The sequence below is a fragment of the Cinclus cinclus genome, chromosome 2 (assembly GCF_963662255.1).
Source record: "Cinclus cinclus chromosome 2, bCinCin1.1, whole genome shotgun sequence".
In the NCBI taxonomy this organism is placed as follows: Eukaryota; Metazoa; Chordata; class Aves; order Passeriformes; family Cinclidae; genus Cinclus; species Cinclus cinclus.
The window spans coordinates 44,968,517-44,992,112 of NC_085047.1; the positions used below are offsets into that span (position 1 = coordinate 44,968,517).

At 38.9% G+C, this 23,596-nt stretch overlaps 1 protein-coding gene across 1 annotated transcript; it reads right to left on the reverse strand.

The window, feature by feature from the left end:
• Positions 1 to 496: 496 nt before the first annotated feature.
• LOC134041188 (protein NPAT) lies at positions 497 to 23,596 on the reverse strand. The gene is made up of 18 exons (XM_062487578.1): positions 23,539 to 23,596; positions 20,333 to 20,451; positions 18,685 to 18,745; positions 17,178 to 17,250; positions 16,650 to 16,693; positions 15,713 to 15,943; positions 15,122 to 15,206; positions 13,957 to 14,089; positions 13,364 to 13,455; positions 13,193 to 13,280; positions 11,365 to 11,461; positions 10,824 to 10,955; positions 8,362 to 10,065; positions 6,971 to 7,086; positions 6,769 to 6,877; positions 5,671 to 5,728; positions 2,457 to 3,618; positions 497 to 1,723 (listed from the first exon to the last, which is right to left on the reverse strand). Exons 1-18 carry the CDS (start codon positions 23,573 to 23,575, stop codon positions 1,646 to 1,648), a joined length of 4,419 nt encoding a protein of 1,472 aa, XP_062343562.1. The 5' UTR covers positions 23,576 to 23,596; the 3' UTR covers positions 497 to 1,645.

Consider the following 23,596-nt stretch of genomic DNA (forward strand, 5'->3'; position numbering starts at 1 on the left):
CAAAGGCCCTTGAAAAGGAATTCTCTTGCTGCTACTAGAAACAGCTGTTTTCTTCTAAAACTATTTGCTGTATTGACAGCAGCTTAGTGCTGAAGATACTTCTTTCCTATGAAAGTAAATCGGTAATTCACATCTTCTCTAGTACCAGAGTGCCTGAGCTGTAACAGTAGGGTGGGCAGTAGATGCCCCAGGTACGAGTTACATTTAGGTCTCAAACAGCAAATTAATTTAAAATGTCGCCATCACTACTAAGCATTTTATGCTTAAAACAATTTTTGTGCTTGCCTGTGCTAGTCCCTCTGATAATTGGTATTAGACCTCAGTTTTTAATACTGGACTGTTTGTCTTCAAAAACAACTGACCAACAGCACTTTTCCATTCATTATCTGAAAAGCTAGCTGCTCAGTGGACTTAAAAACATTGAGACATACAACTTTTTATTAAAACAAAAATATTTATTCAAGCTGTAAATGCTATGCAGTATTTAGTTATTGGATGGGTTTAATATAAACATCTACTGCATAATCTTGGTTCCTTAGGAATCCTTGTATTGTGTCTGAAACATTGCCCTGTACAGATCTCTTACAAGAAAACTTGCAATTTTTTTTTTTTTTTTTTAAGACATCAACAATTTGAGAACAAAGGAAGAAATACCACTAAAGAAAATTCTGCCATTTTGGAGCAAGGTGTGCTCATTCAGCAACATGCAGGCTGAGCTCCTCCTGCACCCTTTTTGGAGAGAGTTTGTATAATAGCTATTAACAACCTTTATGTTAAACAGAAAAATCAGATACAAATGTATCCATGTCTGGCTAAAAATGTAAGGGGTAGATAGTAGAACTTCTCAGCAGTATAACTGAAAGGTGAGGGAATTGACTTTTGCATTAGAACACACTGTAGTTCCTGTTTAGCTGTTGCTTCAGTTAAGTATTCATGCTGAGGCATGACCCCAAACAAAAATGTACATTGCTCGAGAACAGCTTTTGCATTCAAATGACATCCTATGTAGCAAATACCGTACACAGAGGAGGTGTGTCCAAATTAAAATTCTTGTCTGAACAACTGGCTGGGAGAAGCTTTACCAGATGAGAAACACTTTTTGAGGTTTTACTGGCCTTATGTTTAGCTATTGGTATTTTTGTTATTTTGTTCAAAGCCTTACAACACGGGTTTGACAGTTAATGAAATGAGAGAGTGTGAGAGCAAGCCAGTTAGAGCTGAATACACCAGAACACTGAGAAGTGGCCAAGGTAGCTGCCCCATTGTAGAGTGGTGAGTGACAAGCACCACCTTTTCACAGACCGGCTGAGTGCTTCGGAGGGGTAAGAAGAGAAAGCAGCAGAACACAGACAATGTGGTCTAACAGGAAATGTACAATCTTTGTTACATTTCATTTACAGAGATTTACAGTTTTGCAATTTAAATGGCTCTATAATTATGCAAGTGCTTTTTCAAAAATAAACATACCAACTCAATGATATTTACACTTTGCAACCTGCTTCAGAAACAGCACAACTTTGCTATAAAGTGAAACGTCAGTGCACTGAAAGTGCAACTTGCCATTCAGAGTTAACTTCTCTTCCCATTGAAAACCTCAGCACTGCTCCACTGAGCTTCAGATGGTCCCACTTCAACTTCTTTTTGTTCATTCATCATAATGCAAAGACAACAAGAACTTGTCCACATCCATTCCTGCTGGAAAAGAATTTGGGAGCTTCTTTTTCTGTAGGAGAGGAAAGTAAACAACTGTGTTAAATACAAAGAACCTGGGGGAACTGAAGAGCCTGCAAGCATTCCTTTCTTCCTCATCCTTCCATCCACCTGGTAGCCGTTCCTGCACAGATCTGCCGCAGGACTTGGACATTGCCATGTGCCCTTCACATGTGTCCCCTCTCCATGGAATGGACCATTTTCCAGTCTCGGTGTTTCAGGAGCATGATAAAACTAAGAATGGGAATTACAAAGCTATACTTCTTTTTGGTTATTTACATCCATTTACACTTTTTTGTGTCACACACCTTGGCTATTTGCCCTTAAATACTCGGGTCAAAAGCACAGTGCTGCACACTACAGAAACTGGGAGTTACTAAACAAGAATGCAAGAACAGCCTGAACTCTAGTAAGGCCCATTTTGAATTTGGCTTAATTCCTACATTCCATCTAGAAACTCAATGTAGAAACTCATTCATGTTTTAGGAGAAACAATGTAATTGTCATTGGTGCTTATTTAGAGAGTTAGGAGGAGTTACTTGTGTGTATCTGAAGAGTAAACCAATCTTAAGATAGCTCAGTTCAGAGTAGGTTCAAGGGGCAAAGCTGGAGAAACTGGCTAACGTAAATAGGATCTCAGGGTTTTGCGCTAGCATCTCTGAACCATTCCATTACAAACAGTATACACAAAGATACCTAATACATATTTAGAAGTCTAATTAAAAGAAGTAGATGTTCGTACTTGCCTTGATTTTCTTTTTTTTTGATGGTGTTGGAGAGCTCTGAAGGTCTTTTCTATTTGCGGAACGCGAATTTCTCTCCCCCTCATTTAAGTCCTCCAGTTTCCTTTTCTTTACGGTGCTCCTCAAAGCCCTGAACTGCTGGGTGTTGTCCTTGAGGGGGGTTGCAGTGCTAGTCCTTGCGATGGCCGCCCGGGACAGGATCATGAGGGTGTGGGCGGCCATGCTGACGCTGTTCTCGCTGCCCGTCTCGCTGGCCGGGCTGCAGGCGGGCAGGTCTGGCGTGGCGGGGGGCACCATGATGCGGGGCGTGGTGCTGTCCTCGCTGAAGCGCCGGCACGTCGGGGTCCGGACGCTATCCGTAGTGTCATCCGCGTGCCTGTCCCCGACTCCAGACGGTGTCCGGGGTACTGGCAGCTCTCCGTTCTCAACCGTCTTTCCGGAGGGGCTTTGCCACTGAATGTCTTGCAGCATCTCCACGCACTGTTTACCGAACGGGCTGGGCAGGCCGAGACCTTGGCTGGAAGCTTTAGCAGGTTCTCGCTTCGCCTCCTTCGAGGACAAACAAACGGACGCCGACGATTTGCCACTGCCAGCCCCGTTTGACAGCGACCCCTGCTTCTTGTTCGGCTCTTGTACCGAAGCAACCGTCTTCTCATTCCATAAGGCAACACTTTGTTGGCCGTTTGAGAGTTTGGCAGTGTCCTGGTTCTTCTGCTTTTCATCAGTATCCCTCTGTAACTCATTTTCTTTGTTTGCTGTCGTCTTGTGGAAGGGATCTAATGAAAGCCCTGCAGCTGCCACCTTCCGCTCAGGCTGTGGCTCCTTTGCAGATGTGCCTCTGTTGCTACCGACTTCGGGCCTACACAGAATTCTGGGCAATGTTTTGTCTTTGTCTCTCTTTGGTACGTGTGCCTTAGCAGAGCAGGATGCAGAATCAACAGCAAATAAAGGGTTTTCGTTTCTTTCCTTCTGGGATGAACTCTTAGTAGCTTGAATTTGGGTGTTCCCTCCTGGAGTCGGTAGGAAGTTATCAAAGCAAAGCACTCTCCTGTGACTCTCACTCTGTCTTGAATTTGAGCTTGTGCTCTCTGGTGGTGCAACAGGTACGTTCTCTTCCGCTTTCTTTCCTGATTCTGCACTGGTAAGCTTGTCCCAGTTTCCAGTCCTGAAAACGAGATGAAAACATTTCATTGACCTGTTTATTCTTACTGGGCAAGTTAATTTCAGCTGGCTTCCACCCATCCCTCAAAAAACTCTCTCCATCCTAAATACAAGTATTTTACCAACATGTAAGGACCAAGAGTAAGGAATGACAACTTCAGAAAGCTCAGAGAAGGCTTTCTTGGCAACAAGGTTATGAAACAGCCTGTACACTGAACAACTAGGTAGACTGGAGCTCTTCAGCCTGGGAAGAGGGAACACTGACAAGAAATGCAACAGAGCTCTGTGAAGAAAGCCCACAAAAAGGAAACTCTCTGCTGTACCTTCCAGTAGGAAAACTGGGGGCATGAAGTAACACTGGTATTAGGTTCAAAACAAAACAAAGAGGGCTGCACAGTGCATGTAACTAAACCTGGGAACTTTTTTACCTTGGGATATTGGTGGACACCAGTAGTTCACTTGACTTCAAAAAGAAACTGAGCGCATTCATGACAGGACAGTCCATCCCAGAATACTACTTATGGCTCCAGAATCCTTGGAGCTGAAATGCCTAAGAGGCTGCCAGAACATTTTGAACAATGTAATCACGTGCATGCCTCATACTCTTCCCTATGCACTTGCTGTGCGTGGCAGGACACTGATCAAGACAAAAAGCTTCCAGAGGACATCTAGACAACAACACCCAAACTCCCTGGGATGTGGTCTCCACCTGACAACCTTCCCCATTCATGTGAAAAAGCCACCACTGCACTGTGGAAAGAAAAATGCTTCTGCTCTGTCAGCTCATACCAGTGCTGCGTCTGTGCCCTCTGCCTGGCCTACGCTGCATTTCCAAGAGAAGCTTCGGCATCGTTCCTCTCTGCCTGCAAGGCTCTCTGCCTGCACATAAACCTCCGCGAATTCTAACAGGAAACATCAAGTCTTTGGGATGCTAACTTTAGTACCTTTGAAATGGTAGAAAAGGTCTGAGTGGTAGCAGTTTGTTTTATTTCCATGAAATTTGAGATGAGACAGAGGGTAGAAAGTGGAAATAAGGAATGATATCTCTTTGCAGGGAAGATTTTGTTCTTTCTGCTATACAAAACATACATCTAGAGATCAATTAAAGTTAACAAAAAACTGAATTATTGAATTAGCATTATCCAAGATCTTGCTTCTGTGGTTTATAAAAAAATCAGTACTTTCTGCATGCATGTATATGGTATAACTTGATATACGTTTTAGTAAGTTGAGTTTAATGTTCCTGTTTTACCTCCACTTTTTAAGTAAGTTCTAAATAAGTAGGTTTTTTTTAAAGTAGGTTATATTTCCCCAATAAAAGACAATTTCACCTCTTATATTTAAGCTGAACTTCTGATCTCCTCCTACACTCTTTTGTTTGTTCCAACATCCTTTTCTTTCGGAAGTCCATTAATGGTAAGGAGAGTTACTAGTGCAGCCTTGCTTCCTTCTCTCATTTGCCCAACGGAAAAACAGAAAACTACCCCAGTTTCAAATTATGTTATGCTCATCAATACAAAATTAGCATGCTGTTGTCCTTGCCATCTTTGCATTCAGTTCTCATTTTTTAAATGACCAAGCAGAGTTCTAATCCACACAGGTAAAACACAGATGCAGAACCCAATCTAATAAACTCTACTGGATCTGGGTCAGAGAATGGTAAAGGCATCGAGACTACACTACAAAACCATGGGTACCACTCATCTGAAAAGAAATAAAAACAAAGGTTTTAGTAATTTAAATCTCCCAGCAAATGTAACAGGCAATTCTCCTAGCTTAGGCTCTACTCAAACCATTTTTATTTGGCAATTGAGACAGGAGACAATGAAGACAAAGCCATACAAAATTAACACGGGAACAGTAACAAGACAATTCTAGCACAGGCTGCACCAGTCCCTGCACACATCTGTATCAATACTCCTAGCAGCAGACAGGCAGCAGGAACAGGGGGACTGCTTATGTCACTACTAAAAAAAGCTCCTCTCCTCAACAATACTGGATGAAGAAATTCAAGGCATGAAAAAGAAAACAAATTTCAATACCTAGCAGTACTGACCTCTGTATTCGAGGATTTGCATGGTTCGAAGGCTCAGCTACATTTGGTACCAATTTTCCTGGAACAACAGATGAAGTATTAATGAATGAACAGGTAAATAATTTCACAATTAGTACAATGGCATTTCACCTGACAGAGGTGCAATAAAGAAAAACCCAGCAACAAACTGCAGTATTTTGTAACTTTCAACTTCACTGATTAGTAGACTAGCAAAGGTCCCCAACTAAGAACAAAGAAGCTGGCTGTCTACACTTAGATTAATACACAGCCCAGGCAAGACAAAACAAACTATCCTGAACTTAAAAATGCACAGTGGGGATTTCCAAGTAGAAGGAAATTGACACAGGGAACTCTCAGCTATCCATCAGCAAAACAGAATGCAAGCTACTGCACAATCCTAGCTTTTATCTTAATTTGAAATTTCATTCTATTTTCATTTTTATGTGTAAGCCTACTCTCTTTTAAAAAGGCAGATAGGCTAAAGCACAAGTTGTCCTTATAACTCAATGTTTCCATTTTCAATTATATTTCTTTGCCCCTTCCCAACACTGAGAAGTGAACATAACACCAGTCTTGTTACAATTAACTATTTGAAGAAGAGAGGTCTCAGTGAAAAGAATACACAGAAGCATATGCCTGAAAGGGCAAAAGGAAAACAGATAGTAGAGTGCATTTTTTAATATAAACATGTAACACTTCTAATAAAGATTTTTCCTTAATAAATTTTTGGAACTGCTGACTCTTCTAATATTTTCATTACTATGTGGCTTGGTTCCAATGGCAGCAGTAAACTATTTAAAACCAACAAGATGAAAAATAACCAGAAACACAAAGAACTTTTAAAACTGCACGGGAGCCTTGAAACACTACATTTTGCAAATAAGCTTGATGCCAAAAGTGAAATTATGTTTTATGTTGTTCTCTGTAGACTGAACAAACAAAGTCACTAAATGCAAGTACAGACCTGTCTCAAGACAGCCCAGCAGTTGCCAGGAATAGAAGCAAGAGATACTTATAAAACATTTTTTACTTAGAACTGACTTGTTCTTAGAACCCTCTGCTTTTCTTCTGCCCCTCTCAAGAACGCAAGGTGGGCACCTGTATTAGTCTTGTTTCTTGCTCCAGGAATCTTGTGTGATTTGGGAGGGATGGGAAGCTTTGGGACACTTCCGTTGCACACTGGATTAGCCACGGGCATGTGAAGGACCTTTAAAGAATCAAAATATTCTATTACAATTTACCAAAGCACTTCTTATCACTCCAACTTTAATTCTGAAAATCTTTATTTGTGATGTGCTACCTGGCAGGCAGGTGCTGAGAATGTATTTCCGTTCTGTCCTACTACGGAGAGAGGTATCATTCCCACCATCCCTTGCAAAACTGGCTGCACTGGAGATGCAATTATGATGGCAGAACCTAAAAAATACCAAAGTGTTAAGACTGTACAGAAACTAAAAATATTTCAGTGAAAAGAAAAGCTTCAAGACAGGATTTCATGAAATTATGTATTGTCAAAACCTGTGGCAAGGAAAGTTCTGGATTTTTAGCAAAACTTCACTGCCCTTGCTATAGTTCACTACTAGAAAACAGGGTAAGCACCAGTTTTATTTTTAGTTTATAAGGAATTCTTAAAAGTCTACTTTCCTTTGTAGGAGGAGGAAGCTTGAAATAAAGCTTTAAGTATGATAACCTTCAAGCTACCTTAATGTTTAAACTTTATAGATTAAAGTCATTTATAAAAACCAGTAAAGTAACATCAAATATCTTACTTAGCTGCCAAATACATGGGAATTACAAAATACAGAAACTATCCTAGCACATTAATTGAAAAGCAGAAGAATAATTTCTAAACTGAAAGAAAACTGCTCCTCTCTCTAGGGAAAAAAAGCACTGAAGGTAATAGTTACATAAAGAAATCCTAATGACAGAAAAGGATGTCACCCTAAGACCTTGCACATACTGGTCTCTGATTGCACTGGCCTCTGACCTCAGTGAAATGACTAGACACTGAAATTCAAAGGTAACTCCAAAAAGTTCTTAGTTTTTGAAAAAAATCTAAATGGTGACTAAAGCTGGTTTATAGCCCTTTTTTTTTTTACCCATTTCAAAAAGCACTCAAAATTTTTATTGCTGTAGTAATAAAAATGCTCATACCAGATTTTAAATAATGGAAAGAAATAATGTTATACCTTCATGTTTACTTAAGAGTACTACTAATGCTAGCTTTTGAAAAATGAAACAAAACCAAGGAAGTGATTTGGGAAGGACTGGATACATCTACCTGGTTATCTATGTGAAATATGGATACCTGTGACACAAAGCATTCAATTTATAACAGGAATCTTATTAAAATAAAAACCTGTTTTATTTAGCCAGAGTAATGGAATCCTTTCCAGTGCAAACCAAAATACCCTTTCTACATCTAAGGCTGGTAAAATTATATAATTTAAGCTTTTGAAATATGAGACTTTTTCATTCAAAGCAGCCTGATCAATAATTTCTGGTAGTTTTATTTAATTTCTACTAGCAACTGATACACTACAAAAAAAGTAACTCCTGGATAGTTTCAAGTGGCAGACAGAGCAGTTTAATTTTTTTTTTTTACTTTTAATGCACTCAGGGGAAAAACAAAAATAACAAGACCACTGGATAAACACCACATTCCCAGTAATTTTCTAATAATGAGATTACCCTGTGGGAAGTTTGGGGAGACAGTCTGGTTTGCTGGAAATGTATTGCTGGATCTGGGAGGAGTCCGAAGCTGTTGTACAGCTGGAGCTTGGGAAGCCAGTGGCATAGAACTGCCAGGCAATACAACTACATTTGATGGTGTTACAGCTGTGCCCAAGGTTGCTGGGTCGGTCATACAGGTGGTTATGTAAAGGTTGTTTGAATTCCCAAAAGCTGTGCTTGTGGCTGGCATCAACTGTATAAACCCGCCTTCGCTGGAAAGATGAGTTGAACCTGCAACTGAAAAACCTGAGCAGTCTTCATTCTGAGTGTTAACTGAGGTGACCACAGGATCCTTAGGTCTAAGCACAAGAAGATTCTGCTCTGCCAGAGCTGAATCCACATTTTTTTCTGTGTCTTCTGAAGTCAGACATTTGGGCAGGCCTGCAGTTTTGGTTGGGGATTTGGCTGGAGATGACAATATTATAGTAGGCAAATTTTCTCCTGTGATGCTGGAAACAGCATTATTTAACTCTGTGTCTGATGCAATAAATGGATCATCACTGATGATGATCTTGAGGGACATTATATTAGAAGGATCAACATCCATTGGTTGACTACTAGAAGATACACTGGTTATACTTTTGGCCTCAGTACCTGACTCATCTGTTGAGGATTCAGTTTCAGGGAGAGGAGAGCGGCATATTTCAGAGGTAGTAAGATTGTTTTCAGTGGATACTACAGAAATGTCTGTACATGCATTATCACCAGAAGAGAAATATAAATTATCAGTGTCTACTTTTGTAGAAGATAAAGGTTCTTGCATCTCCCCTTGTGTACCCTCTGTGTTTGACAGTCCTGAAGTGAGGTTAAAATCTTTCTGAGAAGGCTTATCAAGTGTATGCTGATCATTTGAGTAGGCTTTGTTAGAAGTATCAACAACTTCAAGCTGCAACTCTGTTTTGTCAAGATGCGTGATGTCCACCGCAGATCCCGCAGCACTGTCTGCCTGTGTGCTCTGGTCTTGATGGTTAGAAGGCTGGCTGGAGTTTTCCTGTGAAACACCAGGCAAAGCAGCTGGATCATTGTTTACAGTCTGTTCTTTTCCTGTATCTGCTGATGGGCTAGAAATGGATGAGTTGTTTTGTCTCAGCAGTGCACTGTGGCCAGGGCTCCCATCAGAAGGGCTTCCAGGAAGTCCTTTTCCAGACAGTGATATATTTGGTGATAATGGAGATTTACTTACAGAATCAGTTTTGTTTTCACTAGCTATAGTATCCTCTGCCACTGAAATCAAAGGAATGTGTGGAGTACCAGAATGAACATATTCCAAATTAGGACTGCTTTGAGAACTATCACTTGGTGGGCCTTTTTCAATTTCCATAGCAGTCTCATTTTCAGATACTAATGTAGATGACTCTTTTGTAACGTAAGTGTCTGCACAGTGTTCATCACATTTGCTATCAGAACTCAGTCCTTTGTTAGGCTCAGTCAAACCAGACACCGAGTCAAAAGCAATTTCCAGCTCTCTAATATGTTCAGGGGTAATGGCTGTAAGTACTTCAGTCTGCTTCCCTGGTCTACAGTTTGCATGCAGCTGTTCACTGGCTGGATTTTCTGGATTTTTCTTAACCATATCATCATCATTAATGCTGGTCTTCAAGGCACATGATCCTTCTCCTAATTGAAAGACTTTACAGGATAGTGGTTCTCTAGAATTATCACCTGTAAAAGATAGAATAAACTAGTTCCATAATTATTAGAACAGTTGATCCTTTTAGACCGTTTTAGAAATAACTATCAGCTCAATGGAAAACTGTTTCACATGAATCTAAGTGGGAATAATGTTGCTCATCCTTACATTCAAATTGAATGGAATATATGTAAAATATACATACACTAGATATCTGGAGAATCAGTTTGTACATTACTAGTAGGTACACACATAACATGTAAATATTTCACGTCACTACATCAGATTTTCAGAAGCACAAAAACCATCTTGTGATGAAAACCTCTTGGCTCTACTTCTCATACACTTTCACTAAATACCTGCTACTCATAGACTATTGTTAAGAATGGTGGAGACAGAATAACATGCTTTTTTTCCAGAGTAACACTCTTTTTGTGTATTAATTAACAGATATATTACAGAATAGAGATAGAAGATCAACATGGTTAGATAAAATATTCTCTTTATGTGTTCCACAATAGATACTGCAAAGTATCCATTTACTGATAGTCTGCTTGCATTAAGGAGCCTATCAAGTACAACTTTTAAGTACAGTGATGGGACTGCTGTTAAATTTAATAGATTTAAACTTGGTAACAGATCAGGTGTATCTGTATGTTTATGGAATGCAAATATTCACATGGATATTACCAGTGAAAAAAGAAAGTTTTGAAATGTACAAACTGTCTGAAAATATTTCCATAATGAAAAGTTAACACAGAAATCTTAGACAGAAATAACAAAAACCTACATCTGTTAGTTTCTTCTGTTCCTAAAGAACTTCCAAATGTTTCCAGGCTATCCTCACCCACCAGGATTTCATTTTCTACTCCATTCCGACCAGAAATACCAGCTGGTAAGTTCTTGTTTACCTTGCCTTTTCCTATTTTCAAAATAAAGCATGAAGAATGGTTAAATAGGTAGTTTTCCACATACATGTCATCACTACTTTCTAAATGAACCACAGTATAAAGATCTCCTTATGGTTAATGTGAGTATACCCTTGAAAATTTTACAAGTATAAACTATCACCCTTCAGACCTGGAGAGTCTGTAAATACAACAGAACAATCCCTGAGCCAGCACAAACCCAGAATATCAGCCACAGGAAAATGCTGTGCTTTATAGGTGTAAAAATGTATCTAAGAAACTAATTCAGTATTAAGGCATATCAATGCCATTTCCCTTGCAAAAGGCCTGCTGAATTCCTTTGCTTTGTCAAGCAATGCTTGGAAAAGCTCATGATTCAGGATGCTTTACAGCAACAGTAGAACTGAGTACAATGTAGCCTACCATAATCAAACCAGTCAAACAGTGCCTGAAAAGCTGGATCTGATTCTGTCTGTTCCAAAATATCCTGGATAGCCTCTTCTGACATATGAATTTCACCCTGAGAAAAGACATGATATACAGAACTGTTAGACAATTACTTCCTTAACTTAAAAACAGACAAAAGTTGTTTTCTTTTCAGATTGTTTTTAGTTCTATTACTTCTGCTCAGCAAAGAAACATAAAGATCTTCTAATGCTGGGAACATTTCTGCCACAAATTTTATGTCTGTTAAGAAATCTTAGTGACTGGAGTTTAGGAAAGAAGGTTCTCCAAAACCCAAACGTGTGTCAGACATTATCCCCACCACGTGTGTACTGGAATAGCCTCTGTATAATGGCCAGCATTAACCAAGAAGGAGGACTAAATCTCAGGCTACACTGGAAGCTTATGCATGTGGCATGGATGCTGTGAGCCTATACAAGAAAACCACAGGTAAAAAAATCCCCAAATTAATCCTAATTTCTTAGGTTTGAATATATAATGTATCTAGAAGCCAACAACAAGCAAATGGAAGATTTATTTATATACCCATTGTAAGGTCTATAATACAGCCTACAACTACTTCTTTGTGGAAGGCATTTGGAAAGCACAGCTACACAGGATAGCGCTCTAAGGTTCCTGATTCATGCTGACTTCTGCGGCAGTCCAGGAATAAAACGAGTATCCAGTACATACCTAAACAATTAAATACAAAGTTTCTCCTGCCTTTCTGGAGACCATCTAAGCACTCTCCAACCTTAGATATGTTAATTTTAAGGGTGGATATTATACCCCTAATTTTGTCTCAGCAATTCCAACCAAACCAAGAAGCTGCTTTGATTTTTTTTTTCTGCTCAGAATAATGGAATACAGTTTTTTAACTCTGTATTTTGACAACTAACCTAAAATCACCAAGCAACAGGAAAATAGCATTTATAAACCAGACACCTCTACTTCATAAACAGGGAACTGCCTCTACTGTCCTGCCTTTTTCACGAGGGCTGCGAATATTGTAATTTCCCTCATTAAAAGTCCTCTTCAATTCTGATTGCCAGCTTGAGGCTTATAGAAGAATGAAGGCAAAACACTGTAATTATGTTTCATTTTTGCTCCAAAAGCAAGAAAACACTACATTTGAAGAAAAAGCATCATTATTTAGGCTCCAAAAATAATTTCTCTTGCTACACTAAATGATCCACGCTTATCTTGGAGCTGATCACAAAATCAGATCAGATTAAACATATTTGGAGACAGCAAGCAAGATATTTTAAATTATTCTTTCTTCTCTAAGGCTATTGATTAGATCCCCAGTCAGAAGCTGGTAGCCAGTTCCTGGTATGAAAGACTGAGTGAGAAGCAGGCAGCTGGTGCCTGGGACAGAGCCCTTAAATCCAGTCTGAGTGTAAGGTTATCAGCTAATTACTGCTAGAAGCAATCCCACTCCCTTGGCTTCAACCCTGCTGCATACTTATGCTGCCTTGCACAGGCACTGGGAATGAAGTCAGAATGCTAAACTGGCACAAAATGAGCTCCTGCAGAACACCAGTGTCTGGCCAGCTCAGCTCCTCGAACCTGCCCAGCACCACACAGGGTCAGAGTTCACACTCTGCAAGGGCAGCTTTGGAGCTGCCCCTGCACAGAGGGGAGCATCAGGGAGGCTCAGCTGTTTCTGCTGGCAAACAGAAACAAAAGGAAAGGATAGGAAGAAGAGAATATCCTCAGATGTCAGAGGTTCAGCACAGTTCCCATAACTGATCATTCTCACATGTCTGGTGTTAAAAACAATGTGAACACGGCAATCTACACCTACCTGAAGTCCAAGGATTTCATCAATTGAAGTCTCCTGTTCTGTGGGACCACTGTCTGTCTGTTTAGGGGCCTGAGCAACACTGCCATCACTGCAACACGTACGTCATTAGTTCAAAACTCAAAAATAAATCAAATAAGAACACATATGAAGTTTAGAGGTTCCTTTTATTACCTCCCCAGGATTTTGTTAATGTTTTCAGCGAGCTTCTCCTGAAGTGATTTGTTGCTCAAGATTTTTTCTCTGGCATTTTCAATAACCAGTTGCTGGAAAACAGTTTTGAAGTGGTCAGGTCCCTATTTTTAACATCACTAGAAAAGGAGCATGAATTTCTGACTGACGAGTAAAAAATAATTTAAAAATCAATTCAAAGAGAGAAGACTTTTATAACAGAGAGTCATATGTCACTACATTACATTGCTATGAAAGTCAACCCAGAACTCAACCCAATTCCTGTATTTCTACTCTCCTAAAGTACAGCAAGGCTTATTGTGCCTTCGGGTTTCCACTCTCTAAAGAATTACTGTGTTCTGACAGCCTACAGGTATTTTAGCAAAGCAAATAAACCAAGAAAAACAAAACTCTACATAGCCACTTCAACTTCATGAATTTAGTACACACAAGAGCTAGCTCAAATACAAACAAATACATTTATCTTCTAAAGGTAATTTCTGTAAAAACCAAGATGAACAACACACTAAAGGCTAGCTCTCTTGAGTTTGAATTTGTTTCTTAAATGTAAACACCCTCTGTAGGTAAATACTCACTGGGAAGTTACCATCAATTAATTCTTCTAGGGGCTCACTTTCTTTTTCTATTACTGCTTCTTCAGAGTCTTGAGAACTTCTAGTTGCTGAAAGAGGTCCAGATGTTGTAATACTTTTCCTCTTCTGAGATTCACTGAAACATTCCAGGAAATTTATGACATGGTTTATGAGAAAATTGCAAACAGCAGACCTAATGGTGAGTAAATCAAGTGTCTCTCTTCCTTCTTAGTAAATAAAAGATCTTAATTGCCAGAAAATTAACTACATATTGGAAGTGCAGTAAAAGCTGGTACCAGTTTTATTATCTCTTATGCATCTATTGTGTCTGCCTTTACAGAAGTTATAAATTTAGAGATAGTATGTAAACAGCCCAATGGCAAACTGAATTCCATGCCCACTATTCAGCATTTACTGCCCCTCCACTACATGTTACTCTAATTGGTCCTACCAGTTAATGGATCCTAATTAACTGCAACTCAAAATCAGATTTCAGCATTACCACTGAAAACAAGAAGCACTTGTTTTCAAAGAAGAAAACAAATGTTAGGTTCTGTAAGAATTCAGATGATAAATAGGAAATGTAATGTTTTTACAGGAGACAGTCTAGGCTCTTCTGAAAACATCTATCAGTAGTGGCACTAAAATTACTTACATAAAAAATCAAGACAGATTAGGAAAGACTTAAGGAAAACTGGACATTCAGATCAGAGAATAAAAAATGCAAAACTAGCATAAGTCAAGTTTTTCACACAACTTCTAGTGCAAATATTAATATTTTTTCTGACAAAATGTACTCAACTCAGTAGTTTTGCCAAGTTAAATGCACATTTTTATCAGTACTAAGAATTTTCATAACTGAAAAGGACATTTTGGAAGGAACACCAAGTCTCAGCTCCAAGATTATTTGCCTATGTCTAATACTGAAATAAAGACAGAATGCACACGAAGAAGCATAAGTAGCCTCCTATCAGTCTACTGTTAAACTTTTTTACTTTCCTTTCCCTTGTGGAACATCAAACACTGGCCCCCCTCAGCAGATCTTACAAATGGAGTTTGAAACACTCCACCACTGAAGAAAATTTACACTAGAGGTTAGAATACTGTATAATTTCTAAACAATTAAACAAAAAACCCCACCCAAATATAAACCCACATCCCTGCTTACCTTTTTCGCCTTCCTGGTGAAAGCAAGTTTGAATGAAGCTTTCGTTCTTGTGATGTTGGAACTTGAATGTGTATGAGACCTCCTGCTTTATAGAGGGAAACAAACAAAAAAAGAGAAGTCATGATGCCAATACCTTTTCCAGTGACACTATTAAAGCACTACAAGATCTACACATTACTTACTATCTTCTAGTCAATTCCTGTAAAGTCATACAAAATAATTTGGTACTATCATGGAAATGAGGACCATTCCTTTTAAACATACCCTGAAACAGACATCCACTTAATCTGGATCATCCCCATCTGATGAAACAAGTTATTTGGGTAAGGGTGAGAGCACAGAACAGAATAACCACAAATTAATGCACTTCTGATCTCTGAACTCACATTGGCAAGCAAGCATACAAGAACCATTTCTCTTTTGGGCATTTATTTTTCTTTTAATCACCTGAACCAGTCTGGAGAGCTGGGGAACAAGGCACGAATTTTCTGGAACTTTTTGGAAGATGATTAGCCCTGATTTTAGAAAATTTCCATCGATAGCCATAGATTTTCCACAGGGAAAAAAGGTTTAAAAATTTTTGCAACTTACTATTGATCTTGTTTTCTTGAGTTTGTGACTGGTTCATGAACAGTGTATTCAGTCTTGTCTGTGGCATGCTTTGATTTATTGTTGGCCTGTGAATTACTTGAGGAGGTACAACAGAAGAGGAATTCTGTGGCCCTGACTGATGAGCTACTGACAACAGTCCTGAGTTTGCAGGAGCTGATTGCTGAAGCATTCTCTGCCTTTTCATTTCTACAATTCCACTTCTTGTACGTACTGAAAATAAAACAAGATGAAAACAGATGACAGAGGAATTTTAAAAGATTGATGATATTCACACAAAATCTGTTTTAAAAAATTTAAACATAACACCACCCAATCCAGTGAATCTCAAATCTGGAAAAAATCACTATCTATATCTCATACTCTCTTTTCTTATACAGTAAAAACACTACAGAGAAAAACCTATTTTTAAGAAAACCAATTTTTCTTTGTTTTTTAATTTTCAGCTTTTGTAATGAAAGGAACAACTCCAGATACAACCAGTATGTTTTTGTATTTTGGCTGGACATATGTTTGTATACATAACAAATGCTACAAGATTGTAATATGTTTTTATGTTCCCCTTCTACAGAAATCCAACTGCATTAGAATTAGACAGGCTATGTTTTTAGTTTATCTGTGAACCACAAATTAAGTCAGCAGTTTCAGGAGCGAAGCAGCAGTTTTCAAACCTTTTAATCATGAAAACTTCCGGAAAGTTTTTTTTTCAGCAGAGAAAATGCTAAAATAGAGAATTTAAGCCCCTTGCAAAAAGTTCAACTTTTCTTACTTTCCTTTCCTGACCATTACAGTAATCCATAGACCACATTGAAGACAACAGATGTGTTACTGATGGCTGCAGAAGGCCCCTATTTTTTGCCAAAACAGATAATTTTAACATAAAATCTACCGATCCCACGGAATGGACTCGGTTACTTACTCCTCTGATTAGAAGAAAATCTGAAATCTGAACTCTGCATGCTCCTAAAAAATAAAGCAAGTGACAAAAATGAATGGAGCATAATGGAAGCACTCAGCTACACAGTGTGACAGTACCTATCACATGGTTAATGTCAGTCTGGTCGTAACCACACATTCCTTCAGAAAAATCCATTGACTGCTATTTTTATTGTTTCCAACAATGGTCACAGATCCTTCAAATGAAGCTTACTGTTTCATTTTTAATCAAGTAACCAAAAAGGTATCAGTTTCTAAATGAGTCATGTTATATTGCATTATTACAGGAAGGCCACATGCTCACACTAATGCCCTCTTTATCTGCTAGCCCAGCCTTTAAATCTTCAAACGTCTGCTCAACTATTAACTCTCACATACCCATCTTTTTCACTGTCTCTCAGAGGAAACAAGAGAGCTAAACCATTCTCATACAGTGATAAGGGGAGTTGGTCAATATACAGACTCACTCTTAGAGTGAAATATTACTTTCTTGCTTTCAAAACTACATTACCTGATCTGAGAAAGTGTATAGTCTAATTTTTTCCACAGAGATGACATCATTGCTGGAACCTCATTCGTTGTTTCTAAAATGAACCATAAAAAGAAATTGATGCCCGAAACTGATATATGCTGAGAAAAAAATAAAATCACAAGCAAAACAATTATTATGGAGTGTTTCAGACACATCTAACTTTAGGTGCCTAGTTGCCTTCTTAATATTCTATTAATTAGAGAGCCCTAAGTCCTGATTTAAAGAATTTTGATTGATGTGGATGTGGTTTAGAAGCCCTGATGAAACTGAATTAATAATTCTCGGTGGAATTTGCACATAGTGTTAGATTCCTCAGCAAACATATGCTAACCTAACCCATGCTAACTCCCCCAACTCACTTCTGGAAATGATATTCATATTCCCAAGTCACTTTTGAGCCTTTGAAAATTATAATCTGGCAGACAGGGCTTTAAATGTAATAGTTTATTTTATGATATTACCCAAGCAGGCAAAAACATTTGGTCTTTTTGAAGCACAGAACATTAAAATTGTGATGGAAAAGATAAGTAAACCATTCAATTTACTAAGTTTTTCAAGATGCCAAGTACAAAGTACACTGAAAGAAGTATGTCTGTGTCTTAGTTATTATTTCTGTCAAACCTAGTGTGAAAGAAAAAAAAATGTTCAGAAATGTTCAACGTATGATTTTTAAAACAAAGCACCACTAAAATATGATCACAGAACAGATATCAAAAACCTTTAAGATTTGGCAACACTCAGAAACCTGACAACTGCTTTCACAAACAGCAAATGTTCCAACTCTGTCTATAGTATTCATACAACATTTTAAGCAGTTCTGAAACTATTTTAGTTAGTCTTAAAAACGAGACAAGAAATATTTCATACCATAGGACTCCTCCTGATTACTTCATGGAATCACAGAACACCTTAGGTTGGATCCATAAGGATCATTAAGCCCAACTCCCTGCTCCTCACTGGGCTACCTAACTCTAAACCATGTGACTAAAAGCATTGTCCAGGTTCTCCTTGAACTTTGACAGGGCTCAGTGTCCTTAACCACTTCCCTGGGTAGCCTGTTCCAGTGACTGACCACCCTTTCAGTGAAGAACCCTTTCCTAAGGTCCAATGTGAAGTTCCCCTGCCACAACATTTCATTTTCTCACATTCTGTTGCTGGTCACCAGAGAGATAAGCACCCTCCTATTACTAGGTATAAACAATAAACATATAATTTTACAAGCATAAACTCACACATTTTGCACATTTTATTACGTATCTATGCTTTTGAGATATAGAAATGCTCACATTTGAAGTGTAAATATATGCTGGCATATGCAAACTAAAATAATAAATTACTTTTGCTCACTAGATGTAGTGATTGTGTAATATGATAACCTTCAAACTGTAGCCTAAACGGGGGATTACTCTAAGACCATATACCTCTTCCTCAAGGGGTTCACAACAGATAAATAAAAATAAAACAACACCTCATTCTGAGGGCTTACCTTTTGTTTTCATGGCTACGTATTCATTAAGAATAGTTGTCAAGTTTTTTCCACACAGCGACTGGAAAAAAAAAAACAAAAACCAACTGATCTTAGAATCCTCACTAATTACTTCTACTTCATCTGCTGTATCACATCATATTGAAGGAGTTCTTTAGCAGCCTACACCACTCTGACCCTCAGCACAAGGGACTGTCCTTGGTAGAGAGTAATTGACGGAACAAAATGCTATTATGTACCCAAAATGTCAAGTAGTCTAGCTCAAGGAACAACACTGGTAGTTAGAGCTGTCTGACCATCACTCCCTTTTTTATTATGGGATAAAACCATGAAAATTAGATGATGAAGAGCTGTAGCAGACTAATGAGTATGTATCATGCTGGAAAACAACAGGCACTAAGATGCAAACATGAAGGAAACTCTGTCTGAAGCAAATTTTTTAACAGTCACACAGATTTAACCTTCTTATCATATTTACTTGTCCTGTTACTTTAATTGACACATAGACAATTAAGATTTTAAAGTTACCACTATCATCTGCTGTATCTTCCTGTCTTGTTTACTAGTGCAAACTCTACATGACATGACAAATACAACCCTTTATTTCAAGTATTTAAGCTGCAGTAAGAATTTTGTCTTAGATACTATGATAATGATTTTATGTTAATAATAGGAAAAACAGTTCTACTGAGAAAAGGATAATTACCAAAAACTTTATTAATCTGGATAATCTATTTCCATTTGGGTTTTCTAATTTTTGCTGGCCATAGCTTGGTTCTCAACTCCCTACCACAAAGAACAGATTACTAAACACTTGTAAATAAAGTAAATTCAACAGTTTGTGTTGAATAGGTGCATCAAGAAGGTTCACGCTGGATCTCAGAAAAGACTTCAGCTAATTTTGAGTACTGTGGACAAAATTCCAGACCATGAAATTAACTAATATACTAGAAGAATGAAACAGAAACCATGAAGAGGACACACACCTAAACACTAAAAGTCTGATACACAGCAATACCTAAACCCTGTAATTTGCACAGTACAGCAAAAATTCCATTTTGTACATTTGTTAAAAATGCAAACTATCTAATTATGCTCTAGCTCTGCATATGTACCTACAGATGTGTCTACATGGTATTTATACACACCCAAAATTCCACCTTTCATCCAGAACAATGCAGATGCCACTGAACAGAGAGGAGCCTGAACAGTTTTTGTCAATAAAACTTGGTAGACTTAGATAAATCTGAGGTGCCTTACCCAAATATTTACAATGTACCTGAAATGGAACATTACTGGCTGCCATGTCTAGAATAGGAAAGTGATCTTCAGTAGATTACAAAAGCAGTCCTGACATCAGTAAAACCCTTGTGACAACACCCATCTGTAAATCAACCTCAACGCCGTGAAGCAGACTAAGCTTAATATGCTGAAACCAATTTGAATATTTCACACTTAAATGTTTCTTAGTAAGATTAAATACTAGAAACCAAATAACTGCTAATACCACAGGATGAAAAAACAAGAAATAAATCAAATATCAAACATTTTAAGCAGCATTTGAGAATTGTTACACTGAGAAATCCCCAATATTATTTTCCATGGATGCAAGACAATGAAACTTCCTGCATTGCATATACAAACTCACCAGCAAGCAGGCTGGAATAAAACCATCTTCTGTACAGTGCTCTGCATATTCTTTCAAATCTGAGCTTTCCAGAATAAATTGATGGCAGGTAGCTTGAAGATTTTCCTGTTGCAAATAGCCTGCAACAAATCAGACGGAAAATTTTGCTGTTTCATTCATTACTTCTGCCAACAGGTATCAAAGCTGCATGCAGTATTGGAGTAATCAGATAAAAATTTCTGTGTAAGAAAAGGAAAGCGATATTTTGACAAAACATATGTTCCTACCAGATATTTAAGAGTTAAAACCCAGAAGAGCAAAAAATACAGACTGGGATTACACTGTATTTACAAAGTATTCAAGAATGGAAGTGAGACAATATGAACAAATTTTGGTTTATCTTTAATACACACAAGAAAACAAAAGTTCTTGGCTCAGAAGGCTGACAAACCTCATGTGGGCTGAACCATCCTACATGACACATCAATGGAAATCAATGATATTTTGTTAATAAAATGCATTGCTATGCAAGAGTAATTCTCCACACATTGTACTGTTTCAAAATAGGTAAAACCTGTACAGCTGCTGCCAGAGTGGATAAGATTTACTAAAAATGTTGGCATTATACAAAATTAGTAACAGAAAAAGCTTTTTTCTCCCCTCACTTACAGTAACTTTCATTTAGGATAGATGGACTAGATGCAAATTGTGCTGTCTACACCCTAAAACTCCATGGTTACCATCACAGAAAATGTACTGACAAAGTTTTCTTTCCCAAAATTCCACTCCTCATCAAGTATGTTCTGCTTTAAGCAAACTTTTTCACCCTTCTTTAATCTTCAAACACATTAAACACTAAAAGACAGACCAATCTGAATGAAGGATTCTAGAACAAAGAACCACAAAGAAAATGTTTCCTCTTTCTCACTCTTAGCAGAGCTTAGCACGGAACGTTTTAAAGATAACATAAAACACGTGCCTAGTTATACAATGTAGTATATATATATATATAGATATAGATATATTCTGTTTCAATGGACATACAAATTGGTCCACCTCAGTTCACAAATGCCTGCAGAAAAATGTGCCCTTTAAGTTTAAATGAAAACAAATATTTTTCAGCAGATCTGAGTACAGCTAAAGAAAACTAATCATATTTCCAACACGCAAGCCCATGCTCATGTCTTCAACAAGTAGGCAAACTTGAAAGTTAAACACAGCCTGGGAATAACCAGTGTGAATTTAATCACAATGTATGAGCAGGCCTATCTGACAGAAAATATCAGCAGGGCCTGTGGAAAGAATATTCTATTTAATTTTTCAAATATATTTTTCTAGAATAGTCTCAAGCCACGGTGGCTGAAAGTGTATTTCTGGTAAACACAATTACATCTCACTGTTGCCCAGGCTGGAAGATGGGGTACTAGGCTCAGTGGAGCTCTGATCTGTGCTGGTATGACTACTCTTACAATCAAACTTACCTGAACACTTACTCAAAAAGCTGCAATTTTTCTTTCTTGGGCCTAGCACTACCGTTTCACAAGTATCACTGAATGCTTGCATAGGGGCACATTTTACATACACCAATTTCCTGGCAATAAAGCATTCCAAAGGCTAAAAAATGCCTGTGCAGCTGACCCAAAGTGTTTGTGCACAGACTGTATAATGACATAGGACATGTGGTCACTATAGTTGCCAAAATCAAATTAAAGGCACAAAAGGTGATGTATGTTTTGAACATATGGAAATGATTCAATATTTTGTTCTACCTTATGAAATGTCCAACTTATAGTACACATTCACTCCATCAATTAGGAAAAGATAAATATTCATTTTCCTGTGCGTGAGCTCAGCTTACCATTTTAGTTTTGTTTCTTTAACAAATATTCAACAGCCTTCACAGCACCAGAAAGATTTTGGTGGGGGGCTTGGGGGGAGTAAGATGGAAAAGCTGTACCAGGAAGTCTGATTAGCCGCTGAAATTCAGAGATACCTCACAGAAGAGGAATCTTTATTACGGAACAGAAATGGCTACAAGGAATATCCTGTTCTACAACCTTAGATTGCTCAGAGGTTTGCCAGACATGATGCATGCTCCACACCACAACAGACCCAAGATAAGATGGATCATTATCAGCGCACAGGATGGTGCCAAGATTGTGTACTACGTCTGCAAGTCCCCGGCAAGCACACAAGATAAGCATTCTACTTGGAAACTTGTAACTTCACAGATCTTGTTTGGAAGAGTGCAATGAGAAATCTCACTTGTATGATTTCAAATCTTCTTTTATAGTCCATGGAGCTTCTAAAAGTCCTGTTACTTCAGGTGTAACAGAAAAATTGCATCTCTTAATAGCCGTTTTTTCTCAAGACAGTAGCAAACAACATTTCAGGGAGCATCTAAAAATAAATTGTGCTGGGGTAACACTGAAGAAGAGATTCAATTTTAATGGCTTTGGATTTCAAAAAACTGTGAACAACTGAAAACTGAATCTCACAGCCAAGCCGCCAGGAAATCCTGGCAACCTGTGCCAGTAGGTACTTACGTGTGGGTTTGAAATATGTGGGTCACGTTTTTGCTTACCATCCATTTGTTCTCACCTTTGGCAGGATCCAAATAACCCAAAGCATAAAATAATTTTAAAATTCACTGTCTGCTCCCAATATCCTGAACACGCTTAACCGGTGTTTTCCACAGACTCTGATCACGCCTGAATTTTTAGCGCACCCTCAAAGGTGAGTGAAACGCGGCCGGAATGAAAAACCATCTGACCCTTACCGCAGCCTTCCCTGGCATTTCGGGTCACCCTCGAACTCCTCCCGTAATCAGGACACGTTTAATCACCGCTCAGCAGCTCTCAGCCTGCAGGTGGGCACCGAAGACCACCACGTTTCCTTGGACTCGTGAAGAGCCCGAGCCCAAGGCACGGCCGGGGAGCGGCCTGGTCCCTCAGGACCCGAATCCTTCAGGAGCGAGCCGCGTTCGCTCTCCGACAGAGGCCGGGCAGGAGGGCGGCGGGGCCAGCCCAGGGGCTGCCCGCTATAAGCCTCGGCAGTGACAATCCCAGCCTGGGAGGACCAAGAGACGCTGCCAAGGGTCAAGGGCGAAGCCGGCTCTGCGTCCCGCCGCGCCTCGGGCGGCTCACAATGCCCGGCACAGCCCTCCCGACGCGGCCGGCGGTCCGCGCCTCACCCACGCATCCCTCCGTCCCTCCCGGCTCACTCACCCAGCACCAGCCGGGCCACGTCGGACGGCAGCAGCATGGCCCGAGGCGGAGCGGGGCA

Bases quoted from the DNA above. Each gene is read 5' to 3' on its own strand.
- LOC134041188 (XM_062487578.1), bottom strand. From the start codon at position 23,575: ATGCTGCTGCCGTCCGACGTGGCCCGGCTGGTGCTGG. The intron at 16,694-17,177 runs GTAATGTAGTTT...TTTATTTTTTAG, and splicing joins TATACACTTTCTCAGATCAG to GAGCATGCAGAGTTCAGATT. The intron at 13,281-13,363 runs GTAATAAAAGGA...TACGTGTTGCAG, and splicing joins ATTAACAAAATCCTGGGGAG to TGATGGCAGTGTTGCTCAGG.